The sequence below is a fragment of the Petaurus breviceps genome, unplaced genomic scaffold, assembly GCF_028583685.1.
Source record: "Petaurus breviceps papuanus isolate PSGF00001 unplaced genomic scaffold, PetGlider_PUasm1.0 229, whole genome shotgun sequence".
NCBI classification, from domain to species: domain Eukaryota; kingdom Metazoa; phylum Chordata; class Mammalia; order Diprotodontia; family Petauridae; genus Petaurus; species Petaurus breviceps.
The window spans coordinates 19,902,645-19,926,122 of record NW_027185903.1 but is presented as its reverse complement, the minus strand read 5'-3'; the positions used below and the strand labels follow the sequence as shown (position 1 = coordinate 19,926,122).

General features: G+C 41.2%; 1 protein-coding gene and 1 long non-coding RNA gene across 3 annotated transcripts in view; one reads left to right on the top strand and one right to left on the bottom strand.

Moving 5' to 3' along the window:
• The window catches only part of LOC138167264 (uncharacterized), an 86,403-nt gene extending 66,783 nt beyond the window's left edge, over window positions 1–19,620 (top strand). For both annotated transcript variants that reach the window (XR_011169848.1, XR_011169847.1), the window contains 2 exons: window positions 6,280–6,406; window positions 18,606–19,620. This is a non-coding gene — a long non-coding RNA (uncharacterized lncRNA). The remainder of the gene's footprint in view (window positions 1–6,279; window positions 6,407–18,605) is intronic.
• NFKBIL1 (NFKB inhibitor like 1) lies at window positions 7,875–9,242 on the bottom strand. Its single transcript, XM_069096327.1, is given in 2 exon segments — window positions 7,875–8,970; window positions 8,973–9,242. Coding segments are annotated over 2 exon segments (1,068 nt in total). The 5' UTR covers window positions 9,208–9,242; the 3' UTR covers window positions 7,875–8,137.
• Window positions 19,621–23,478: the final 3,858 nt, after the last annotated feature.

Genomic DNA, 23,478 nt, shown 5'->3' with positions numbered 1-23,478 from the left:
TAATAGGGAATGTGTATAATAGGATTATGTATGCTCTACAACTTTTTTAAAAATTTTATGTTAATTTTAGTTTACAACATTCATTTCCACAAGATTTTTGAGTTACACATTTTCTTCCCATCTTTCCCGTACCCACCACCCCAAAATAGCAATCCCACTGAATACCACCTCCCCCAATCTGCTCTCTTCTATATCCTCTCCCATCCTCCCTCTGACTTTCCGATAGGGCAAGATGAATCTCCATACCACAGTACCTGTATATCTTATTTCCCAGTTGCATGCAAAAAATAATAATAAATTTTTTTTTTACATTTGATTTTAAAACTTTGAATTCCAGATTTTTTCCCTTCTTTCCTCATTACCCACCCTTACTGGGAAGATAAGCAATTCAATATAGGTTATACATGTGTAGTTACTCAAAACATTTCCATGGTGGGTATATTGTAGAAGACTGACTATATTTCCCTCCATCCCCCACCCCCCACTTGTTCTATTTTCTACTTTGATCCTGTTCCTTTTCAAAAGTGTGTGCTTCTAACTACCTTCCTCCCATCTGCCCTCCCTGTCATCCCCCCTTTTACTCCCCTCCCCCCTACTTTCCTGAAGGGTAAGATACCCAATTTAGTGTGTATGTTATTCCCTCCTTAAGCCAAATTCAATGAGAGTAAGGTTGACCCATTCCCTTTTATCTTCCTATTCTTCCCCTCCATTGTAAGTTTTCCTTGCCTCTTTTATATGAAATAATTTACCCTATTCTATCTCTCCCTATCTCCTCTTGTTATATTCCTCTCTCACCTCTAAATTTTATTTTTTAAATATCTTCACTTCTTATTCAATTGATCCTGTGCCCTCTGTCTATGTATACCTGTACACATATATACACATACTCACATACGTATTCATATGCACATATACCCTCCTATTTAGACATGCACACACACACACACACACACACACACACATATATATATACATTTATATTCCCTTCAACTATCTTCATATTGTGAAAATTTCATAAGTTACAATTATCATTTTTCTATGTAGGAATGTAAATAGTTCAACTTTGGTAAGTACCTTATGATTTCTTTTCCCTGTTTACCTTCTTATGCTTCTCTTGCTTCTTGTATTTGAATGTCAGATTTTCTATTCAACTGTTTTTTTCATCAAGAATACTTGAAAGTCCTCTATTTCATTGAATAACTGTATTTTCCTTTGCTTGCTCATGTTACTTGGCTTTTGAGTTCTCTTTGCCACAGCAGAACTGTGCTTTCAGAGAGGAGAGCTTTGTCCCAAATTGCTGGGGTTTTTGCAGCTGCCAGAGGTATTAGTTGGCTGCCCTCTCTACAGACACCACAAGCTCTGGCTTGCTGGTCATGCACACCAGGACCTCCACACAAGACAGCGATCCAGATCCAAGCAGGTTAAAACAAGGGCGATGACCTTCTGAATGGTCGCTTGGTCCCCCTACAATCTGCAGGCAGGAGCTCTGATGCAGCCACATGGAGGTGGCTGCACGGCCTCTGTGCCTCTGACACTTCTTGCTCCAGGGGCAGAGGCCGGACTGCACTCCTCAGTCCCCCCCAGTTCCAACAGAGTTCCACACTGACCCCTCACTTTGTCTTTGGCATTTATGGGTTGATAATTCTGGAAACTGCCACAGCTGCTGGTGATCCACTCTCCCAAAGTCCATTCCAGTGCTGCTGGGGTTAAAACAGTAGGTTCACAGGAGGCTGGGCTGGCTCCCAGTGCACTGTGATGGACCCTTCCTGTTCGCCTTCCGGGCTGCCTTCAACAGGAGATTTGTTTCTCTCTGTCACTTTGCAGGTTCTGTAGCTCTAAAGTTTGTTTAGAGTCATATTTTATAGGTATTTGAGGTGGTTATGGGGAGCGTTCATGTAGTTTTCCTGCTTCTACTCTGCCATCTTTGCTCCGCCCCCTACTCTACAACTTTCAATATTTGTATGACTAGGGGCTGCTAGGTGGTGAAGCAAATAGAGCACTGGCCCTGGAGCCAGGAGGATGTGAGTTCAAATCTGGCCTCAGACACTTAACACTTACTAGCCGTGTGACCTTGGGCAAGTTACTTAACCCCAATTGCCTGCCTTCACCCATCCAAAAAGCAAAAAAAAAAAATTGTATGACTGTAAACATGTGGTCTCCTATAGAACATTGCTTGGGAAAGACTATCTGTTTTCCTTTCGTGCCTATATTGATTACTACGTTGTTGTAGCATCAGAGCATTGATATGAATTGCTATTGCATGTTATCATGAGCGTGCCACATACTGCCTTTACTAACATGTTATTGGCCTCACAGAATGCATATATGCAATTATCATGACTAATCATAACATGTACTGACATAGTAAATTGAAGGCATAAATTATATGCTCATCAAATTTGGAAATGACACAATTAGGATAGAAACAAGACCCAGGATAGAACACTGGGTTAAATCTAATAAAATTAAATGCAATAGGGATAGATTTAAAAGTCTTGCATGTGGATTCAAGAAATTATCTCTGAAAGTATGAGATAGAGGAACAAACGTGATTAGATAGTAGTTTGCCTGAAAAAGATCTGGTGGTTTTAGTGAACTGCAACATCAATATGATGTTCCTCAATCTCTGTCAACGCTCCCCCCCACCGCCCAATTCCAATCTGTTGCCAGGACTTGTTGATTTTACCATTATAGCAACTCTTGAATATGCCTCTTTCTCACTCCTAAAACTGCCAACACCCTGGTGAAGGCTTTCATCACCTTTTGCCTGCTGCTTGGTCCCATTGCCTCACCCCAGTCCATCATCTATTCAGCTGTCAAAATGATCTGCCCAAAGCACACATGTGACCATGCCCTCTCCACCCCACCCCACTCAGTAAATCCCAGTGGGTCTCTCTCACCTCCAGGATCAAGTACAAGTCCTCTGTTTGCCATTCAAAGCCTTTTATAATCTGAGCCCCATGTCCCAACCTTTTGAGTCTTCATACACCTTTCCACCCCTCCCCCTGTGAAATCTTCAACCCAGTGCTGCTGGCCTCCTTGATGGACCTAGAACGACACTCCATCTCCCATTTTCTCTGGCTGTCCCCTATCCCTGGAGGTCTCTCCCTCCATACCTCTGCATCTTGGCTTCCAAGTCCCAGCAAGAATTCTATTTTCTATGCAAAGCCTTTTCTGATCCTTCTGAATTCTAAGGTCTTTCTTCCATTGATTATTTCCAATTTATCCTACATATAGCTTCTTGGGTTCATAGTCACTTGCATGCTCTCTCCTCCTCCTCTCCTCCTGTGAGCTCCTCAAGAGCAGAGATTGTCTTTTACCTTGGTATCTCTAGCACTTAGTAAAATGCCTGGCATACAGCAAATACTTAATGGTTGGTTGTTGTCCTTTGTTCTTAAAAAGAACCAAAATGACCTCACTATGCTAGAATCTAGTTAGTGTGTCTGTGGCTGGTCAGAGTAATATGAGCTCAGAATCCTCCACCACAGGTACATTTGGGATGGATTCTCTAAATCTGTGCATCTTGCGTTTCTATTGAGCTACTTCAATTCTGCTTTTCTCATAGGGTACAGCACCTTCTCTGATGTGGGTACACCATGCTGAGTGGTCCTGTGCCAGTCTGTCACATGTCACACAATCAATTCCAAAGTTCTTAAGAGAGACCTTGAGAGTGTCCTTGTATCGCTTCTTCTGCCCACCATGTGAGCTCTTGCCCTGAGTTCTCCATAAAATAGTCTTTTTGGCAAGCATACATTTTGCATTTGAACAATGTGGCCAGCCCATCAGAGTTGCATTCTCTGAAGTAGAGCTTGAATGCTTGGCAGTTTAGGATTTCAGTGTCTGGTACCTTATCCTGCCAGGTGATCTTCAGAATCTTCCTAAAGCAATTCAAATGGAAGAGATTCAGTTTCCTGGCATGGCACTGGTAGACTTTGCAAACATGCAACAATGAGGTCTGACTGACTGACATAAGTGGAAATGAACTTAAAGAAGAAGCATTAAAATCTGCTTTGTCCCTGCACCCCAAGGACCCTAGGAACATTCCATCTGAGTTGTAGCTGAAATTTTCCGTATGTGTTGTCCATAATGTGTTTACTAGAATGTAAACTCCTTGAGAGCAGGAATTGTATTGCATTGTATTCCCAGCATTTAGCACATATTAAGTACTTAATAATTTTTTTTCACTCACTTCACTCATTTACTATGGGTCAAAAGTATGATATGAAGTCATAGAGGGCTAATTTTCACTGAGAGTCATCTCATCCAAGAATAAGGAGGTGGTAGAGTTGTTGCATTGTACCCTAGACAGACACCAACTGAAATATTATATTCAGTTCCAGGAGCTACAGGAATAATGAGATCATCCAGGAGTAGGCAAGCTAGATGCCAAAAGTATTTGAATCCTTAGTTGAAGGAACTGGGGTTGTTTAGTTTAGAGGAGAGTAGACTCCGGGCAACATGATAGCCACTTCCAGGTATCTGAGGCAGAGATAGTGAACTCAGCCTTTGGCCAGCAAAACTCCCTGGCTGGAAATATGATTGGGAAATATTTAACAAAATAAATAAAAATGCAACAAAATATAGATGTTAGTTTGTGGTTTTCTAAGTCAATATGGGCTTGATTGGGAACTGTCCTAGAAGGGCATGGTTTACCTAAGAAAGTCACAGGCATCCCTCCATTGAAGGTCTTCAAGCAGAGGGTAGATGACATCTTTATGATAATATTGTAAGGGGGATTCCTTTCTGGGTACCAGTTAGACTATATGGCTTCTAACTCTGAAATTCTATAGTTCTGCAGATGTTAAACAATGTTTAAATGTACTCATTTTTTTTTACCCCAGGGGGCACTAAATGAGACATACTCCTGAAAGCATCCAATTGTATAGTAACATTCAATCAATCAATCAATAGACATTTATTAAGAGCCTACTATATGCCAGACACTGTATTAAGTCCTAGGGATACAAAAAGAGGCAAAAGACAGTTTAAGACTCCAAGTCTTCAAGGACAGAGAGTAAGTGTCTGAAGACAGATATAAACTCAGGTCTTCCTGATGCCAGGTCCAACATTCTATTCAATGTGCCACCTAACTGAATCTAGGCAACTCCAAGTACTTAGTTGGAAAAAAAGAATTTTTTTTAAAGCAATAGGGGTTAAGTAACTTGCTCAGGGTTACGTGGCCAGGTGTTTCTGGGTGGGTGCTAAGTGTCTGAGCCCAGATTCGATCCCCACCTCATCCTGACACTGGAGCTGGTGCTCTTACTCACTGTGCTACCTGGCCACCCAAAAAGAAATATTTTAATAGGCAAATTACATCTTAATATTACTATGACAATCATTTTGTCCTTGGGCACCCGTGAAAGGGTCTTGCATTCTGCCTACTCCTGACCTTCCCTGTCCCCTCCCACCTTCACCCTCACCCCATCCCCCCCTGGAATCAGAGGACCATACTTTGAAACCTGCAGTTATGGACAATATATAGATAATGACAATGTCTATATACTCAAAGATTTGCTAAAAGAGGGAGATCTGGAGCTAATACCCAGGATTTCTGATTTCTAGTTCTCTGTGTTTCCTAATCCTAGTTGATGAATTTATTGAGCAGGTCTGCCAAGCCTAGATTTATTTTCATTTTCCAGTATCCCCCCTTTTTCAGTCTTTATATATGTGCCAGCTCTGAGTTCTTGTCCATGGTAGCAATTTGAACAAGATTAGATTTTTACCATTGGCCTTTCCTTGTCATTTTTCAATCACTTGAATTTTGTAATTGGATGAAGTGTGGTTAAACACTTCTTGCAGGCTCTAGACCACAGCATTTTGATGATCTTAGGATGTTTCCATGGAATTATCTGTCACAACCTAAGGATCTGAAAGGAAATTCAGACTTAAAAGTGCAGTACCCAGTGATTTTGGCACGAAAGGCAATATATCTGTTTTTCAAACATTTCAAAGTCATTGGAATGTTCACTGGAAATGTTTCTAGACTAGATTTGGGTTTTGGGTGGATCAGTTTAGACTTCTATTCAACTCAATTATATCGAAGACACAATTATCTCTATAAATGTTCTAACTCTTTCATTTCAAGTACACAGGTAGATATTGTGGAACAAATACCAGACTGAGATGAACAGGTTTACGCCCAGAAAGGATACTGTCATCAAAGTGATATTCGGTGGGAAAGTCCAAAAAACATTAAAAAAAAAAGCACAATGGGGATTATGGGTCTATACGAATGGCTATGGTGGCATCAGTCCATTCTGTCTCCACTCTCTTTTTTAGATGTTGATGTTTCATGAAGTAGAGAAGGCTAATTTGAATAAGCCCTCTCCAGTGGTCCTGGAGTACAATGGTGAATGGAAAGACAAGTACAGAAAGACAAAAGGATGTCCTAGCTAACTCAGGAAAGGTAAGTGGTAAAGGTAAGCCTGGCACATAGGAAGCACTATACAAATGTTCACTGTTGCTATTGTCATTGTCATCCTCGCTGAAGTAGCTAATGTTACATGTAGAGTTTAGGTTCCCCACCACTGCCAAGGCAGAAGGGAAGGCCTGCCTATCCCATTTTGTCCAGACTTCCTATCACCTTTTCATGTTTCCTTTCCTGTTAAGGAAATGTTCATCTGATTTCACCTGAATCTAATGTTAGCGAATATTATACTAATTGTAGTATTATAACTGGTATTATACTAAGTATACTATTAAGTATACTATTATACTACTAATTAGTGTTACTATTTAAATAAATTGCTAATTAAAATTGCTGATACTAACCAAGGGTGTATGAAGGAACTACAACAGGGAGCAGCCACGGGGGACAGCTGGATTCACCCTCTGCCCTACTAAAGAATAATGTAATGAAAGAGTGTGCTTTCTTCTCTCGCAGGGTTCTCTGGCTAAGCAGACGATCCTATTCTTGACTCAATTCCTGGAGTATCATTTCCATTCTCAGTGTTTGAGTTCTCTTTCTATCATTAGAAGGAACTCTGGTAAATGGATAAATGGTCAAGAATGTGAGCCAGTCGTTTTTAAAGACGTACCATAAATCATCAATAACTAGCTGGAAAACTTAAAGTTTTCTGACCATCAAAAACACAAGTTCAAATAATTTCAGAGGTACTACCTTACATCCATGAAATTGGATGCATATGTTAATATGAAGAGTTGCCAGGACTATGGAAAAACAGATACCCTGTTACATTGATGACAGTGCTTGAAATGGGATGGTCTTTTTGCAAAGCAATATGGCAATAGACAATAGATTAGGAACCTGTGAATACCCTTTTATCTAATCATTCCACTATTAAAATTATAACCCAAGGGTGTGGTTGAAAGGGGGGAAAACAGTATCAATCTGGACAAAAGTATTCATAATATCAAAGAATGAAATGGTAAAAAAAAAAACAAACAAACCTCATGCCTAATTATTAGAAGATGTCTAAACAAGTGGTATATGAATATAAAATAATATTGTTGCACTATAAAATGAGAACTATGAAGGGTACAAAGAAATGCGGGAAGATTTATTGAAGTAAGGCAGTAAAAGGAAAGGAAAAGGATTTGAATAAAAATACATACTCTATGAATAAAAACAAGTAATGACAGCAAAGTAAAACACATTTAAAAGGAGATGATAAAGAGACAATGGAAGAAAGCAGATGAGAATCATTATTATTTTGTCAAATCATCTTTTAGCATGTTACATGAATTATTTTGTTATTACATAAATTATTTTGTTAAATAATATATATGATCACAATAATGTAAAGAAAAAACATTAATAAGCATCAAAATTCAGAGTGATGCAATATTTAATCTTAATACCTGGGAACTCCTCAGAACACATTTCTTTCTTTTCTTTTCTTTTTTTTTTTAAAGGCAGAGGAACTATGTTTTATTAGGAAATAAGTAGGAAGAGAAGAGATTTAGTGGTAGCAACCTCCCACGACTGCTCCAGCTCAGCTTCATCTCTAACCCACAACCTGTCCTCATTCAGGCCTCATCCTTTTCTATAGTTTCCATCTCAGCCTCTGTTCCTACACCCAATTTCCCCCTCATTCCAGGGCTTATATTTTGTCCTTATTCCCTGAATCCTGTTGTCTGCATTATTCGTATCACATCTACCCATTTTTCCTCTGGGTCACTTTAGGCCTTCTGCATGTTGGTTGAGGGCCTGGGACAGAGCTGTCACAATCTCCATTACTTTTTCCCTTTCCCTAGCTTCAATTTGGCGCCCAAATCTCTGCAGGAATCGGTCAGGATGCCACTGGACTTGCTGGGCCTTCAGATACTTTCTTAGAGCTGCTTGATCTGTGGGTGGAGGGCCCCTGGCCACTAGGGCTGCTGCCATTGCCTCAGGGTCCCTTCCCCCAAGACAGGGCCAGGGTATATCTCTAAAACACCAAAATCGTTCCCTTCCCTTGGTGAGGTCTGCCCTGGGCTTTGTCCTATTGGGATCTCCCCAACAATGCTCTTTGGCTTCCTGGGTCTTCTTGGCTCGGCTCTCCCTCAGTTCTTCTTCCTTGGCCTGGGCTCGCTCTTGGAATAGACGACTTTCCTCCTCTTGTTGCTGCCAGCTACGGTAGGAGGCTGACATACATTTTGGATGCTGGGCTCTCTCTGCTTCTTGTTGCTGTCGTCGTTTCTGGGCATATTCTTGGGCCATCCATTCAGTCCAGGCAGAGAAGGACTCAGGCTCTAAGGTGGCATCCTCATCACCCTCAAACCGCCCCAGCATCTCCTGCCACTCATCCTCTAGCTCCTCTTGAAGCTTCTGTCTCCATTTTCTCTCCCTGTCAGCATCTTCCTCTTCTTCTTCCACTCCTACAGATGGCTCTGGGGGACATTCCCAGCCCAGAAGTTCCCCAGGGGTCTTTCCTTGTTGGTTCTTCATCTTCATGGCAGTGGGACATTGTGTCATCAGAGGCAGGAAGAAGTCCTTGTAGGCACTAGGACCTTGTCTAGCAGCAGCTGCAAAGCAGTATTCCCATGGCAGTCCTGATGAGTGGGGTCGGCCCCAAGTTGGAGTAGCAGTTGAAGGGCAGAAGCATCATGGCGGGCACAGGCTCGGTGGAGTGGTGGTGGTTCTCCAGCATCTATATCCAGTCTTGGGTGGCGCTGAAAAAGGGATTGAGCCTTGCTCAGCCTTCCTGTAGACAGGTATCTTCAGAAACGTCGCTCACGTCTGCGTTGGTGAGAGGAAGAACCCATGATGGGTTTTGTTATGCAGCTAAATTGAGCCGGGCCCTGCCAACACATTTCTTTCTTGATAGAGATGGACTAAAAATATGGAAAGCTGCATACACTGGAAGGAATAGGTGATATCTGTTGCTTAGTTCAACCATTTCTCTTTGTTATAATGGGGGGTGGGTTCTGGGAGGTATGGATTACTAGGAATTGGTGTGTATGTAGGGGGGAGAGAGAGAGAGAGAGAGAGAGAAACAGCCCAAAGTATAATTAAGACATCTTTTTAAATGGTGATAGGATGTTAGGAAGCTAATAAATACTTTAAAAAACAAAACCAACTGCAAGAAGGAAACTCAACATGTTTCTCAGGTATGCTATATAGTAAGAGCAGGATGGGATTTTTCTGAAGAAGGACTAAGGCTGGAAACACATCATACTAAGCTTCTGTTCTTTCTAAAAAATTCATATTTATTGATAACTTTTGTTTTTATTTCAGTTAGATATCTCCATGTATTCCTCATTGTCTTCCCTCCCAGAATTCTTCTTTGCCAGATTCCTCTATAGGATAACTAAAATGACCTCAGAATAATTTGTAACTATGCCCAAAGGGCTATAAAGCTATGCACATCCTTTGACCCAGCAATACTGCTAGTAGATCTGTTTCCCAAAGACATAAAAGAAAAAGTTCCTAAGCATACAAAAATGTTGAAATCAGCTCTATTTGTGGTAACATTGAATTGGAAACTGAAAGGATGTCCTTTAACTGGGGAATGACTGAAAAAGTTAAGGTATACGAATGTGATGGCATAACTATTGTGTTGTAAGAAATGACAAGAGGGATCGTTTCAGAAAAACCCAGGAAAATTTATATGAACTGATACAAAGTGAAATGAGCGGTACTAGGAAGACAATGTGTATAACCACAGCAATATTATCTAGATAATTAATGCAAAATACTTAGAAGCTCTGATCAATATAATGATCTACCACATTTCAAAGGCCTCATGATGAAAAATACTATCCACCTCCAGATGGAGAACTGATAGACTTGGAGTACAGATTGAAGCCCATTTTTCCCTATATTTTTCTTGCTTTCCTTTTCCCTAGAACATGGATAAAATGGAAATATTTTGCATGATTTCATATGTATAATGGTTATTATATCTCTTGTCATCTCAATGGGTGGAGGAGGGGTGGAGGGAAGGAGAAAATTTAGTATTGAAAAGAAAAATAACTTTTTAAAAAGACTCCTCAGTTGGGGAAAAAAAAACTTTCCAATTTAAAGTGACCTTCACTAAAGTCCTGCTCTGATCATGGGATGTCAATGACCCCGAGTTCCTGGAGGCCATGCTAAAAGAATTTAAGCTCTGTCAGGTTCTACTCAAACTGGGAAGTTTAGAGGGAGGCTGGGTGTCTGATTCCTTTTGAGGATCAGCTGAACTCAAAAGTCAGTCTTGAAATAATGACATTTTGGGAGCCACAGCCATTCATGAAGCCCATCTACTAAGATATGTAAAGGTTCCAATCTTCTGAGGTGTTGAAATAGTTCCTGGGCCATAAAGGTGCAGGCTGTATGTGATTAGAAGAATCGGCTGAGGGGCAGCCAGGTGACTCAGTGAGTAAGAGCACCGGTTCCAGTGTCGGGATGACCTGGATCAAATCCGGGCTCAGATACTCAGCACCACACCCAGAAATAACTGGCCGTGTAATCTTGAGCAAGTTACTTAACCCCAATTGCTTTAAAAAAAAAAAAGAAGAAGAATCGACTGTGAGGGAAATCAAGATAGAAGCAATTTGGTTCATCAGAGACCTGGGATCCAATTCTGATTCCTCTATTTACTAGATATAGGGCTAGGCAAGGTCGATTTAATTCAACTCAATTCAATTTAAGTCAATTCCACATTTATTATGTGTGCAAGGCACTGGCCTAGGCACAAGGAATGAAAGACAAGAATAAAACTATCCCTACCTTAAAGCAACTTACTTCTCCTGAAGGGATGCTCATGTACTATACATATATACACAGGAATTGGTCTCACTTCCTCAGGCCTCAGTCTAATATATCCTCCACATAGGTGCAAAATTAATTTTACTAAGGCACAGATTTGAACAAATCAGTGTCTTAATAAGCTTTGGTGGCTTCCTATCATCTCCTCTGTTTGGCATTTAAAGCTCTTTATAACCTGACCCTGACATATCTTTCAGGCCTTGTTACACATTACTCCTCTCTCCCTGTGACCCCTCAACCAATTGACTAGCTAGTTAGCTAGCATTTATTAAGTAATTACTATGTGCTAAGAAGTATGCTAAGTATCATAGGTACAAGGAAAAGCAAAAGCATGGTCCTTGCCTTCAAGGAGCTCACATTCTAATGGGGAAGACAAAATGTGAACAATTTGGTACGTATAAGATATGGTTGTAAGGGAGGGCTTACTGGGAGGTATGGCTTACTAGGAACTGGTGTATGTGTGACTCCCTACTAGGTCCCCAAATACCCTAGTGCTTAAAATTGCACTAAAACTTTTGGGACATCTTGTATCCAGGGTAAATTGTAGATACTATCAGAGAAAAAGCACTAGCAGTGGGAGATTTAGAAGGTGGAGGGAGACCAAGAAAGGCCTCCTGCAGATTGTAGAATTTGAACTGAGTCTTGAAGGAAGCTATGGCAGCAAGGAGACAGAAGCTAAAGGAACAGTATTCTAAGCAGGCAAAGACAGTCAGTGAAAAATGGGGTGTAGAGTGTTAGGAGCAGCAAACAAACCAATATCACTGGCTTGTAGAGGGTACAGAGGGGAATAAAGTGTTTTGCTGTTGTTTAGTTGTGTCCAACTCTTCAAGACCCCATTTGGGGGTTTTCCTTGGCAAAGATACTGGAGTAGTTTACCATTTCCTTCTCCAGATCATATGACAGATGAGGAACTGAGGCAAACAGGCTTAGGTGACTTGCCATGGGTCACACAGCTACTAAGTGTCTGAGGTCAGATTTGAACTCAGGTCCTCCTGACTTTAGGGCTGGTGTTCTATCCACTTTGCCATCCAGCTACCCCACCATCCTTCATTTTCAAAGAGGACCAATGATGTCATGCAGTGATGTCTTGACTTGTAGTATAGAGGGAGAAAAGAAGAAGATCAAGGATAGAGTTAACACACACAGTTAATGGGTGTGGCATGGAAGAAGGTTCAGCAAAGGAGACTGAGAAAGAGCAGTCAAGAAACAGGAACATAAGGAGAGAGTCGTGTCAAGAAACTCTTGAGTGGAAAGACTATCTGGGAGAAGAGGGTGGTTGGCAGCATTGAAGGTGGAAAAGAAGTGAAGGTGAAAGAAGATTAATAAAGGGTCATTGAAGGGGCAGCTAGGTGGCACAGTGAATAGAACACTGGCCCTGGAGTCAGGAGGACCTGAGTTCAAATCCAGCCTCAGACACTTAACACTTACTTAGCTGTGTGACCTTGGGCAAGTCACTTAACCCCAACTGCCCTGCCTTCCCTCCTCCAAAAAGAAAAAAAAAGGGTCATTGAATTTGGTGATTAAGAGATTGATGTTGACTTCAGAAACCAGACTGCACTTTTTGTTGGTCCGTCTTCTCCTGTCTCCATGCTCCATGTTTAGAATCCATGTTTTCCACATCTCTGCCTCTTAGATTTCCTGGCTTCCTTTAAGACTCAGTTCAAGCACCACCTTCCATGTGAAACCTTCCTGATTGCTCCAATGTCTTGCACCCTCCTTCCTCTGATATCTTGTATTTTCCTTGCTGTATTTCATGAGCACTCATTTCTGTATGTTTTCTCCCCCAATAGAAAGTAAACTATTTGAGGATGAGAATTATCCTGTTTTTGTCTTTGTATCCCAGTGTAAGGGTTATGGGATTTAAAGATCTTCCACGCCCTATTGGACTTGCTGATGTAGCAGGAAGGGGTGGGGCAAGAGGAAGCAGAAGCCAAGCTAGAGTTCCTGCTGTGGCTAGCAGTGGCGGCGACGGCAGCAGAGGCAGAGACAGCGGCAGCGGAAGTGTGAACCCCTTTTTGAGTCAGCCAGAATTTCTGCTAAGGACTCCTGTGGAGGACTGCCAGGGGCCAGAGCTGCTGGGAGCACGCTTCCTGGACGCTGGGTGGTTGCTGTGAGTGGGGAGAGGAGGACCTTTGCCTGAGGTAGCCTGTTCTGTTTTAAAGGCTTGAGAATGTGGGTGCTTTCTACTTTATCTACCTGTGCCAATTTCATAACTACTCTGATGGCTTTGACTTTCTGGTTTGGGGACTCAGTCTTTTGGTATTTTAATAAATGTTCTCTCTTTATCCCCCATATAGCAATATATTTTGATATATTTTGTGATTGATAACTACATCAGCATATCTGTAATTTCCATAGGCATTGTGAATATTGCATTGCTGATATATTTGGTGACCAGGATGGGATCACAAAATGTCAGGAAGCAGGGGCAGCTTTAGAGGGAGAAATGGCTATTCCAGGATGGGAGAATTTGCCTTATTCCTCTCTAGCCAGAGAATGGGCCAAAAGCACAGGGCCCTGTGAAAACTGGGAACCAAGGCTAAAAGAGGGAGAACCTGGAGATTTGGAAAGATGTTTGCAAGGAATACCCATAGAACCAGGCAAAGAACTGGCAGGAGTGTGCAGGAGAAGCTGGGTCCTGCTAACAAGTTATCGTCTTGTGTGTAAAAGTAGAGATAAGCTGCTGGAGGAAAGAGCTTGGATGGTTAGGAAGTCAGCTGGTTTGCCTGAGGATTCTTATGTGTCACAGCATTCAGAAGAGCAAACTAGAGGAGCTCATGTGGTCCAGGAACAAGCTATTGTTCATGTAGCTAAAAGGAAGCAAAAAACGAGCAGAAGGAATGTGCATGCAGCTTTTGTACAGGCTGGGCAGAGTTGCCCTGACAGCTTCCAGGAGAATGTGTGTGAGGAGAATGGAGCAAGGTTAGATGAGGAGTCTTCTAATGTAGAAGCTCTCCCCATACGAAGAAGAAGACAGGAGAACCACCGGGGCAAAACACAGAGTCCAGGGAGATAATTGAGGATTTCACTCAACAGATCACTGATATATTGAGTAGATTCACCCAAAGAATGGGGAAATCTTTAGTGTCTTGGATAGTAAGAATCACTGATGAAGGCACTGGAGGAATAACACTGGACAGTGAGGACTGCTTAAAATTCACAGGTATCAGTCAGAATCCTTTTGTACACCAAGCGTTTAGGGATCACCATATGCAAGGAGGTAACAACAAAACTAATATGTTAGCTTTAGCTGCAGAGGGATGCAAAAAGCAATATCCTACTGACTCTATGTGGCCTAGGGGAGACAGACCCTGGTACTCACTTAGAGACTGTATGAGAAAGCTAAAGGAGGAGGTAATGAAAACTGCTATCCTGATTGGAGATGCAAATGCATATTATGATACCCCCCTAGGAGTTCCTCATAGAAATATCATAGTGAAGATGGCTCCTCCTGCATATAAGCACCTAATTCTGACTCTATTAATTGGAGAAATAGGGCACCCTCTTTCAGAGGTGCTGGATAAGATTTCACAATTAAGCAATTTAGGGGAATGGGAAAAAGACAAATTGCCTCGAGAGAGAAGAATAAACAGCCAGAGGATTCAGAGACAAAATAGACCCACAAGAAGGGAACTGTTTACTGCTCTATTAAGAGCAGGGGTGGACTTTAGAAGAATAGATGGTATTCCAACTAAAGAGCTGCATAAGCTGTACCAAGAAAAGGTACTTAGCATTAGAATGAACAGGGAAGCAGGAACCACCCCCGCAGGTATTTCTGAATCTGAATCTTTGTATCCAAGTTTGCCCCACCTTCAGGGGGAATAGGAGATAGGCCAAGCCCCAGCCCAGATTAAATAAATATGCAGAAGAGATTGCAGACCCCATATTGGTTTAACAATATATTGGAAGAATGGATCAACTACTGTGACTAGGGCACTGCTGGATACTGGGGCTGAGGCCACACTTATCTATGGAAACCCTGATAAGTTTAAAAATGGAACTACTATTACCATCACAGGTCTGGGAGGGGCTGAAATATCAGCCAGACAAGTTAAAATAACAATGAAAATTGGGCAGTTACCTAAGAAAGAATATACTGTGGTTGTTGTACCCATTCCTGAATACATCATTGGAATAGATCATGACTATGAATTTACCTGAAGGGAGATACCAATTTGCTGTAAGGAAGATAGGAATTAATACAGTTTTAGTGGGAAAAATAAAAATGGACCCAATCACTGTACCTGAACCTTCTGAAGTAATTACTTTAAAACAGTATCGTGTGCCATGTGGGCAAGATGAAATTACCACTAATATAAAGGAATATGTTGAAACAGGAGTGTTAGTCCCTACAACCACAAGATGGAATAATCCTGTCTGGCCAGTAAGAAAATCAGATGGGACATGGAGAATGACTGTGGATTATAGACAGTTGAATAAGGTGACTCCTTCTTTGTATGCTGCTGTTCCAGATACCATCACCTTAATAGAAAGGATCCAGAAATATGATGGGACTTGGTATGTAGTTATTGACTTGGCAAATGCCTTCTTCACCATCCCAATAGACTCTAAACAATGGGACCTCTTCGCTTTCACTTGGCAGGATAGACAATATACTTTCACCTGCTTGCCACAAGGGTACATACATAGCCCCACTATTTGTCACAGGATTGTGGCTGAACAATTGGATGAATTAAAGCTACCTCATGTACAGCTTACCCACTACATTGATGATATCATGATACAGGGAAAAGATGCAAAAGAAGTGGAAAGGAGTTTGACCCTTCTAATTGAGCATATGAAAAGTAAAGGGTGGGAAATTAACCCTGCAAAGGTTCAAGGACCAGCTCAAAATGTGAAATTTTTGGGTATACAATGGAACAAGGGACTATGGGAGATTCTTCCTCAAGCCTGATAAAAGATTCAGGATTTTCGTACCCCTACCAATAAGAAGGAGGCACAAAAGTTCATAGGATTGTTTGGATACTGGAGGCACCACATTCCACATTTGGGACAGATTTTAAAACCTTTATATAGAGTCATACAGAAGAAATATGAATTCGACTGGGGACTTGAGCAGAGTAAAGCTTTTGAAGAAGCCAAGGCTTCCATACAATTGGCCCTAGATTTGTGGCCCATGCAAAATAGTGCAGTACAATTGCAAGTGACTGTACAAGATGATTATGCAAACTGGAGCTTATGGCAAAAACAACAAAGCCGAAATGTACCTTTGGGATTTTGGTGTAGGAAACTCCCTTCATTTGGAGTCCAGTATATACCTTTTGAAAAGCAGTTGTTAGCTGCATATTGGGTTTTGGTGGAGACTGAACAACTGACTCTGGGCCATGAAGTGATATTAAGACCTGGAATCCCAATTATGACCTGTGTAATGAGTACCCCAGCTTCTCACAGAATTGGACATGCCCAAGAGGCTAGTATAATCAAATGGAAGTGGTATATTCAAAATAGAGCGAAAACAGGCAAAAGCGGAGTCTCTGCTCTGCATGAATCTGTAGCAAACATAGAAATTGAGAGGAATGACACACCCCCTGAGCCAAAGCAACAGTTGGTAAAATCCACTGTAAAGTGGAATGAGGGATATGATGTATTAACTGAGGAGCAAAAGAGACATGCATGGTTTACTGATGGGACAGCAAAATATTTGGGCCAAAAAAGACATTGGAAAGCAGTGGCCTATAACCCATATACTAGAAGGACTTTGGAAAGTACTGGGATAGGTGCAAGTAGCCAATATGCTGAACTTATGGCAGTATATCAAGCCATCAAAATAGAACAAGGAGGACAGTGTCATATATTCACTGATTCATGGGCGGTAGCTAATGGGTTAGCTACATGGATGCTCATGTGGAAAAATGAAAATTGGGAAATTCATGGCAAACCAGTCTGGGGCAAAGTATTATGGGAAGATATCTGGAACATGTCTTTGGTCACTGACTTATCAGTTTTTCATGTAGATTCTCATGCGTCCCTCACCACGCCAGAAAGTGAATACAATCATGATCATGCTGATCAACTGGCAAAGATTGTGATACTGAACTTATTGTCCCTACTTTGACAACAACTGATGATCCGGTATTAGAAAAATGGGTCCACCAAACAGCAGGCCATTTGGGGGTCCAGGCCACACACCAGTGGGCACAAGATCGAGGTATTAGTATCTCTCATTCATTGTTAAAACAGATAGCAGAAGAATGTCATATATGTCAATTGGAAAAGGAGCGAACTGTTCCTCAGGTAGTAACTGGAGAGATAGCAAGAGGAAAAGTCCCAGCCCAAATCTGGCAAATAGATTATATTGGTCCACTACCACTAGATAAAGGATGCAGATTTATATGTACTTGTGTTGACACCCATTCAAGTGTACTAGTGGCTCATCCTTATAAGAATGCAACCCAGAAAAACACTTGTAAAACTCTAGATCTCATAAGTCTATATTATGGAACCCCAATGCAGATTCAAAGTGACAATGGGTCACATTTCAAAGGCAATGAAATGAAGAAGTATTGTATACTAAACAATATAGAACGGATATATCATATTCCATATTATCAAGAAGCATCTGGGTTAATTGAAAGAATGAATGGATTACTGAAAGAACAGTTGAGGAAGTTAAGTTCCAATAATTCATATCAACATTGGAAGGGTAATTTGTTCATGGCTTTACGTAATTTGAATAATAGACCATTGGGAGGAAGTACACCTCTAGCCAGAATGATGACCCCCAATCAGCAAATTAGAAAACAACAAACACATAAGATCCCAAATATTGAGTATTGGACCTTGAGGCCAGATGTCCCAGCACCGTACCCAGGAACACCTGGTTCGGTGGGGTATGATTTACATTGTTTAAAGGACTTTTGGTTGGACAGAAAAGAAATAAGAAAAATCTCCACTGGGATATGCATAAGAATCCCTAAAAATCACTTTGGACAGATTTTACCCAAATCAGGATTAGCAGCTCAAGGAATACATGTATTGGCTGGAGTAATAGATTCTAATTATCAAGGAGAAATTGTTGTAACATTCCAGAATTTAGGTGAAGGGCCCATACAGATTCACAAAAATGATTATCGTTCCTTGTAAAACAATACCACTTGTAAAAACTGACCCTCCTTCCAAAATAACTATCAGAGGAACTGAAGGATTTGGTTCTACTGATAGAATAAAATCAGGAGCTAAAGTATGGGTAAAACGGAAGCCAGATGATGTTCCAAAGGCTGCAGAGATTATAGCACATGGGAGGAATAACACTGTAACTATTGTTTATTCTGGAGAAGATGATTACCAAATTGTACCCTTAACTCATTTATTCTACTGTAAGTGAGGCTACAATAGTCTGGTTATTGTCTCTTTGCTTCTTCTTGATTTTTTGTTTGTTTACCTTGTTTGCTAGATTTGTTTCCACAGGCTTGGTACCCTCCACCTGTAGACGCCTGATAGCTTAAGCTGCATGTCGCCCCTGTCTGCAACTGTGATGTGTCACCCTTGGACCTGGCATCAAGCATATTAAGAACTGACCTCTCAAATGGGACCCGTTGGGACAGGGACAGCTGTACATCTGATTTCAGCAGCAAGTAGCCATGGAAGAAGAGACCTTCGCCCCTTACTATAAGAATTTGGGGCCCCATTTGTTCAATGTGGGGGGAATGATGGGGAGCTTGTGCTCAAGCCCCACCTTAAAATATGGTTTTCTGTGTTTATTGTGTGCCATCCTTGTTATATTGTTGTGAAATTCTGTTGACACCAGTTATTCCTAATGTATTTTTGCCAAGTAAGGGACATGAAAGATCTTGGGGCCAGATGTAAGGGTTATGGGATTTAAAGATCTTCCATGCCCCATTGGACTTGCTGATGTAGCAGGAAGGGGTGGGGCAAGAGGAAGCAGAAGCCAAGCTAGAATTCCTGCGGTGGCTAGCAGTGGTGGCGACGGCGGCGGCAGCAGCAGAGGCAGTGGCAGCGGAAGCGTGAACCCCTTTTTGAGTCAGCCAGAATTTCTGCTAAGGACTCCTGCTGAGGACTGCCAGGGGCCAGAGCTGCTAGGAGCAGGCTTCCTGGACACTGGGTGGTTTCTGTGAGTGGGGAGAGGAGGACCTTTGCCTGAGGTAGCCTGTTCTGTTTTAAAGGCTTGAGAATGTGGGTGCTTTCTACTTTATCTACCTGTGCCAATTTCATAACTACTCTGATGGCTTTGACTTTCTGGTTTGGGGACTCAGTCTTTTGGTATTTTAATAAATGTTCTCTCTTTATCCCCCATATAGCAATATATTTTGATATATTTTGTGATTGATAACTACATCAGCATATCTGTAATTTCTGTAGGCATTGTGAATATTGCATTGCTGATATACCCAGGCACCTAGAATAGAGACTAGCACATAGCAGGTACTTAATAAATGCTTTTTGATCAATTGGTTTATGGATTGAAGTAAGTAAATGCAAATTTTATACAAAGTGATTTCAAGTTGGTATTATTTTTGTTGCTGTTCAGTCATGTCTGACTCTTCATGACCTCATTTAAAGTTTTCTTGGCAAAGGTACTGCAATTATTTGCCATTTCCTTCTCCAGATCATTTGACAGATGAGGAAACTGAGGCAAACAGGGTGAAGTGACTTGCCCAGGATCACACAGCTAGTGTCTGAGGCCAGATTTGAACTCAGGAAGAGGAGTCTTCTTGTCTTTAGACCTGGCTCTCTATCCAATGCACCACCTAGCTCCCCAATTTCAAAAGGGAAAGAGTGCTAATAAATGGGAGCAATTAGTATAGGTTGTATGTAAGATATGGCACCTGAACTGTGCTTTGAAGAGAACTAGGGATTCTATGAAGGAGAGGTCATTTGGTCAATAAACATTTATTAAGCACCTATTATTTGCACTGTGCTAGGTACTGCAGCTGCAAAGAAAGGCCAAAGTCAGTCCTTGTTCTCAAGGAGCTCACAGTCTCATAGGGGAGACAACATGTAAACACTGTGGACAAGCAAGAGATATGCCAAATAAACTGGAGATACAACTGAGAGAAGACACTAGTATTAAGTAATATCATTGGGGAAGGCTTCTTGCAGAAGACAAGGTTGTAACTGAGTCCTGAAGGGAGGGAAATCCAAGAGGTGAAGATAAGGACAGAAAATATTCCAGGCACCAGGAACAGCTGGGAAAAATGCCCAGAGTCTGGGGATGGAGGATCTTTTGCGAAGAACAAGGAGTCCAGAAGAACAAGAACTCTGGATAGCAGAGAACTGGGGTGGGAGGGTGGGATGTAAGATATAAAAAGACTGGGAAGGTAGAAAGGCGCCAGGTGATAAAGGGTTTTGAATGCCAAACAAGGTTTTATATTTGATGCTGGAAGTTATAGGGAGCCACTGGAGTTTGTTGAATAAGTGTATTCCAGTCATACCGTCTATGACTGTGACTCAGTTTCCTCATCTGTAAAATGGAAATTAATATATGCCCTACCTAACTTTCTAGGTTTGTTGGGAGAAGCCAAAAGCATAATAGCTCTTAAAAGGCTTTGAAAACTCAGAAGAACTATACAAATTCAAGGTAAGGTACTCTCACGGTTCCTGCACACTAGATCTGCTGAGAAGTTTGGATGGGTATGAATCTAGGTGGCTAGCATGTGAAGCAAAATGGGATTGTAGGTTAAATTGTTGGAGCCTCTCCAGGATGTATGTGGGAGGAATTCATGGGTCAGAGGAACCTAGGAAAATGACATAAGAGGCATAGGGATGGCAGGAATAATTTTGAGATCATAATTATTTGAGTTGGGCCTAAGGTGTGAGTGATAGAAGCCTTTTCAGATTATTATACCTTGGGTATGAAAATGAGGCAAGACAATTGTGGCACTCTTGAAATATTATCCATGTTAAGCACTGGAAAAATATTGGGAATCATTGTGATATTATGTTGTAGTTCCTGACATAGCAGTCTGTTGATTGGTTTAAGGGACTCAGCTCACTGTCCCTCAAGATGTCTAAAATATCTGAGCCAAATTGGCAAAAGCCCTAGGAAATATTACATACTGCCGGGAACAATCTGTTTTGGCAGGTCTTTCTCAGTCAATTGTGCACATACCACCACGGGCTTAGCTTACTAGATACAGAGCCAGGGAGGCTAAGATCTTTGATCCCACGATTACCTGTGGGTGCTCCAAAGGTCGAGTAGACCAAGCATCTCCTTTTGGGCCTATGAAGTCATCCATTTGGCTTTATTGTTGATAAGACAGAGGGTGTTTTGATTAGCATATAGAAATATTTGATTGTCCTGATAGAGACCAAACATCTATATCATTAACATGTGAGTAATTCAACATTGGAAAGTCAAACACACCTAAGTGGGTTAAACCAATATGGATCACAGAAAGGCAAATTCAATTTTCTTCCAAAACTCTCTGGGATGAAATCGATTTTATTTCCCTAGCAACGACTGTCTTAAATCTCGATAGAACCAAAGGAGAGGGGACTTGGCTTGAGAAAGGGCCAGAAGTGACTGGGAACAGATTGTTGTCTTCCTCTCATTTCTATCTCCTTTACAGAATTCCTTCTTCACTCATCCATTCCTCCTGCAGGCATTTCCCCCTTTTATGTGCAGGCTCCCTAAGGGAAGCTGAATCAGTAGGCTGCATCCATTGAAACTCCCTCAGAATTTTTAGACCATGAGATTTTACCCCTTGGGGCTGGACCTTCCTCAGCTGTAAGGGAGCCAAGTGGATGGGATTGTAAAGTTATTTTACATCCATCCTGTTTTCAATTGGTTTCACAGCAGGGAAAATAAAAAGTGCCCTTATGGAAGATCTCTCCTGATAGTGAAATAGATCTGGGGGACAGAATGGAGAGTGGTCTAGATATTCTCAATGTACTTTTCCCTCATCCATCCTACCCTATCTGGCAACATCCACATCATTCCCCTTTACCCAACAGTAGTTCTGAATAATAAGACTCTACTGCCATATTTCTTCTCATCAATACAGCTGCTCCATAAGATTCTATCTTTAGGCAATGCAAATCTTCTATTTCATCCAGGCCAGCCTCCCTGCTGTACTTCCAGATTCATTCCCAACTCCAAACATTTCCCAGTACTTTTCTTGCTCCCCTGGAATGTCTTCTCCTCTCCACATTGTCCAAGAGAATTCTATCAATTCTCAAGCTCAAGTCCAGCTGTTTCGTGAACCGTTCTCTAAATGTTCCAGACCATGGAGATCTCTAGCTTCTTGGAAACTCTTTAGGAATAACTGTCACATGCTTCTCATAGTTTGTTTATGTTATAGCCTAGCCTCCTCCTACCCAAAACATACCCTTCAACCTAATGATCCTGGCCTTCTGGCTGTCCTACAAACAAGGAACTTCATCTCTCATTTCTGGGCAGTTTCTCTGGCTGTCCTCCATGCCTGGAACACTCTCTCTCCTCAACTCCAACAATTCTTCTCACTGTCTTCCTTTAAAGCCCAACTACAACCCTACCTTCTTCAGGAAGTCTTTCCCAACCCCTCTTAATTCCAGTGCCTTTTTTCTTTCATTTATAGTCTATATATAGTTCATCTTGTATGCATTTGTTTTGCATGTTGTCTCCCCCACTAGATTGAAAGCTCCCTGAGGGCAGGGATTGTCTTTTACCTTTATTTGTATCCCCAGTCTTTAGCACAATGCCTAGCAAAAAGGAGGTACTTAATAAATTTTGATTGGTTTATTGATTGAAACCTCACTGCCTTGAGGGCAGGTGCCATATATTTTTAAAATAATATTTTATTTTACATGTAAAGACAAATTTAACGTTCTTTAAAAATAATTTTGAGTTCCAGATTTTCTCTCTCCCTTCCTCCCTCCCCTCCCCCTTCCTGAGACTGTAATCAATTTGATATAGTTATACATATTCTATCATGTAAAACATATTACCATATTAGTCATGTTGTAAAAGAAGACATAGACCCAAAGGGAAAAATAAACACACACAAAAATATAGAAATTGAAAAATAATTATGTTTTGATTTGCATTCAGGCTTAAGCAGTTCTTTCTCTACAAGTGAATAGCATTTTTCATCATGAGTCTTTTTTGATTGTCTTGGATCATTATATTGCTAAGAATAATTAAGTCATTCACAGTTGATAATCATACAGTATTGCTGTTTCTGTGTACATTATTCTCCTGGTTCTGCTCATTTCACTTTGCATTAGTTCATATAAGTCTTTCTAGGTTTTTCTGAAACCATCCTGCTCATCATTTCTTATAGCACAATAATATTCCCTCATAGTCATATACCACAACTTGTTCAGCT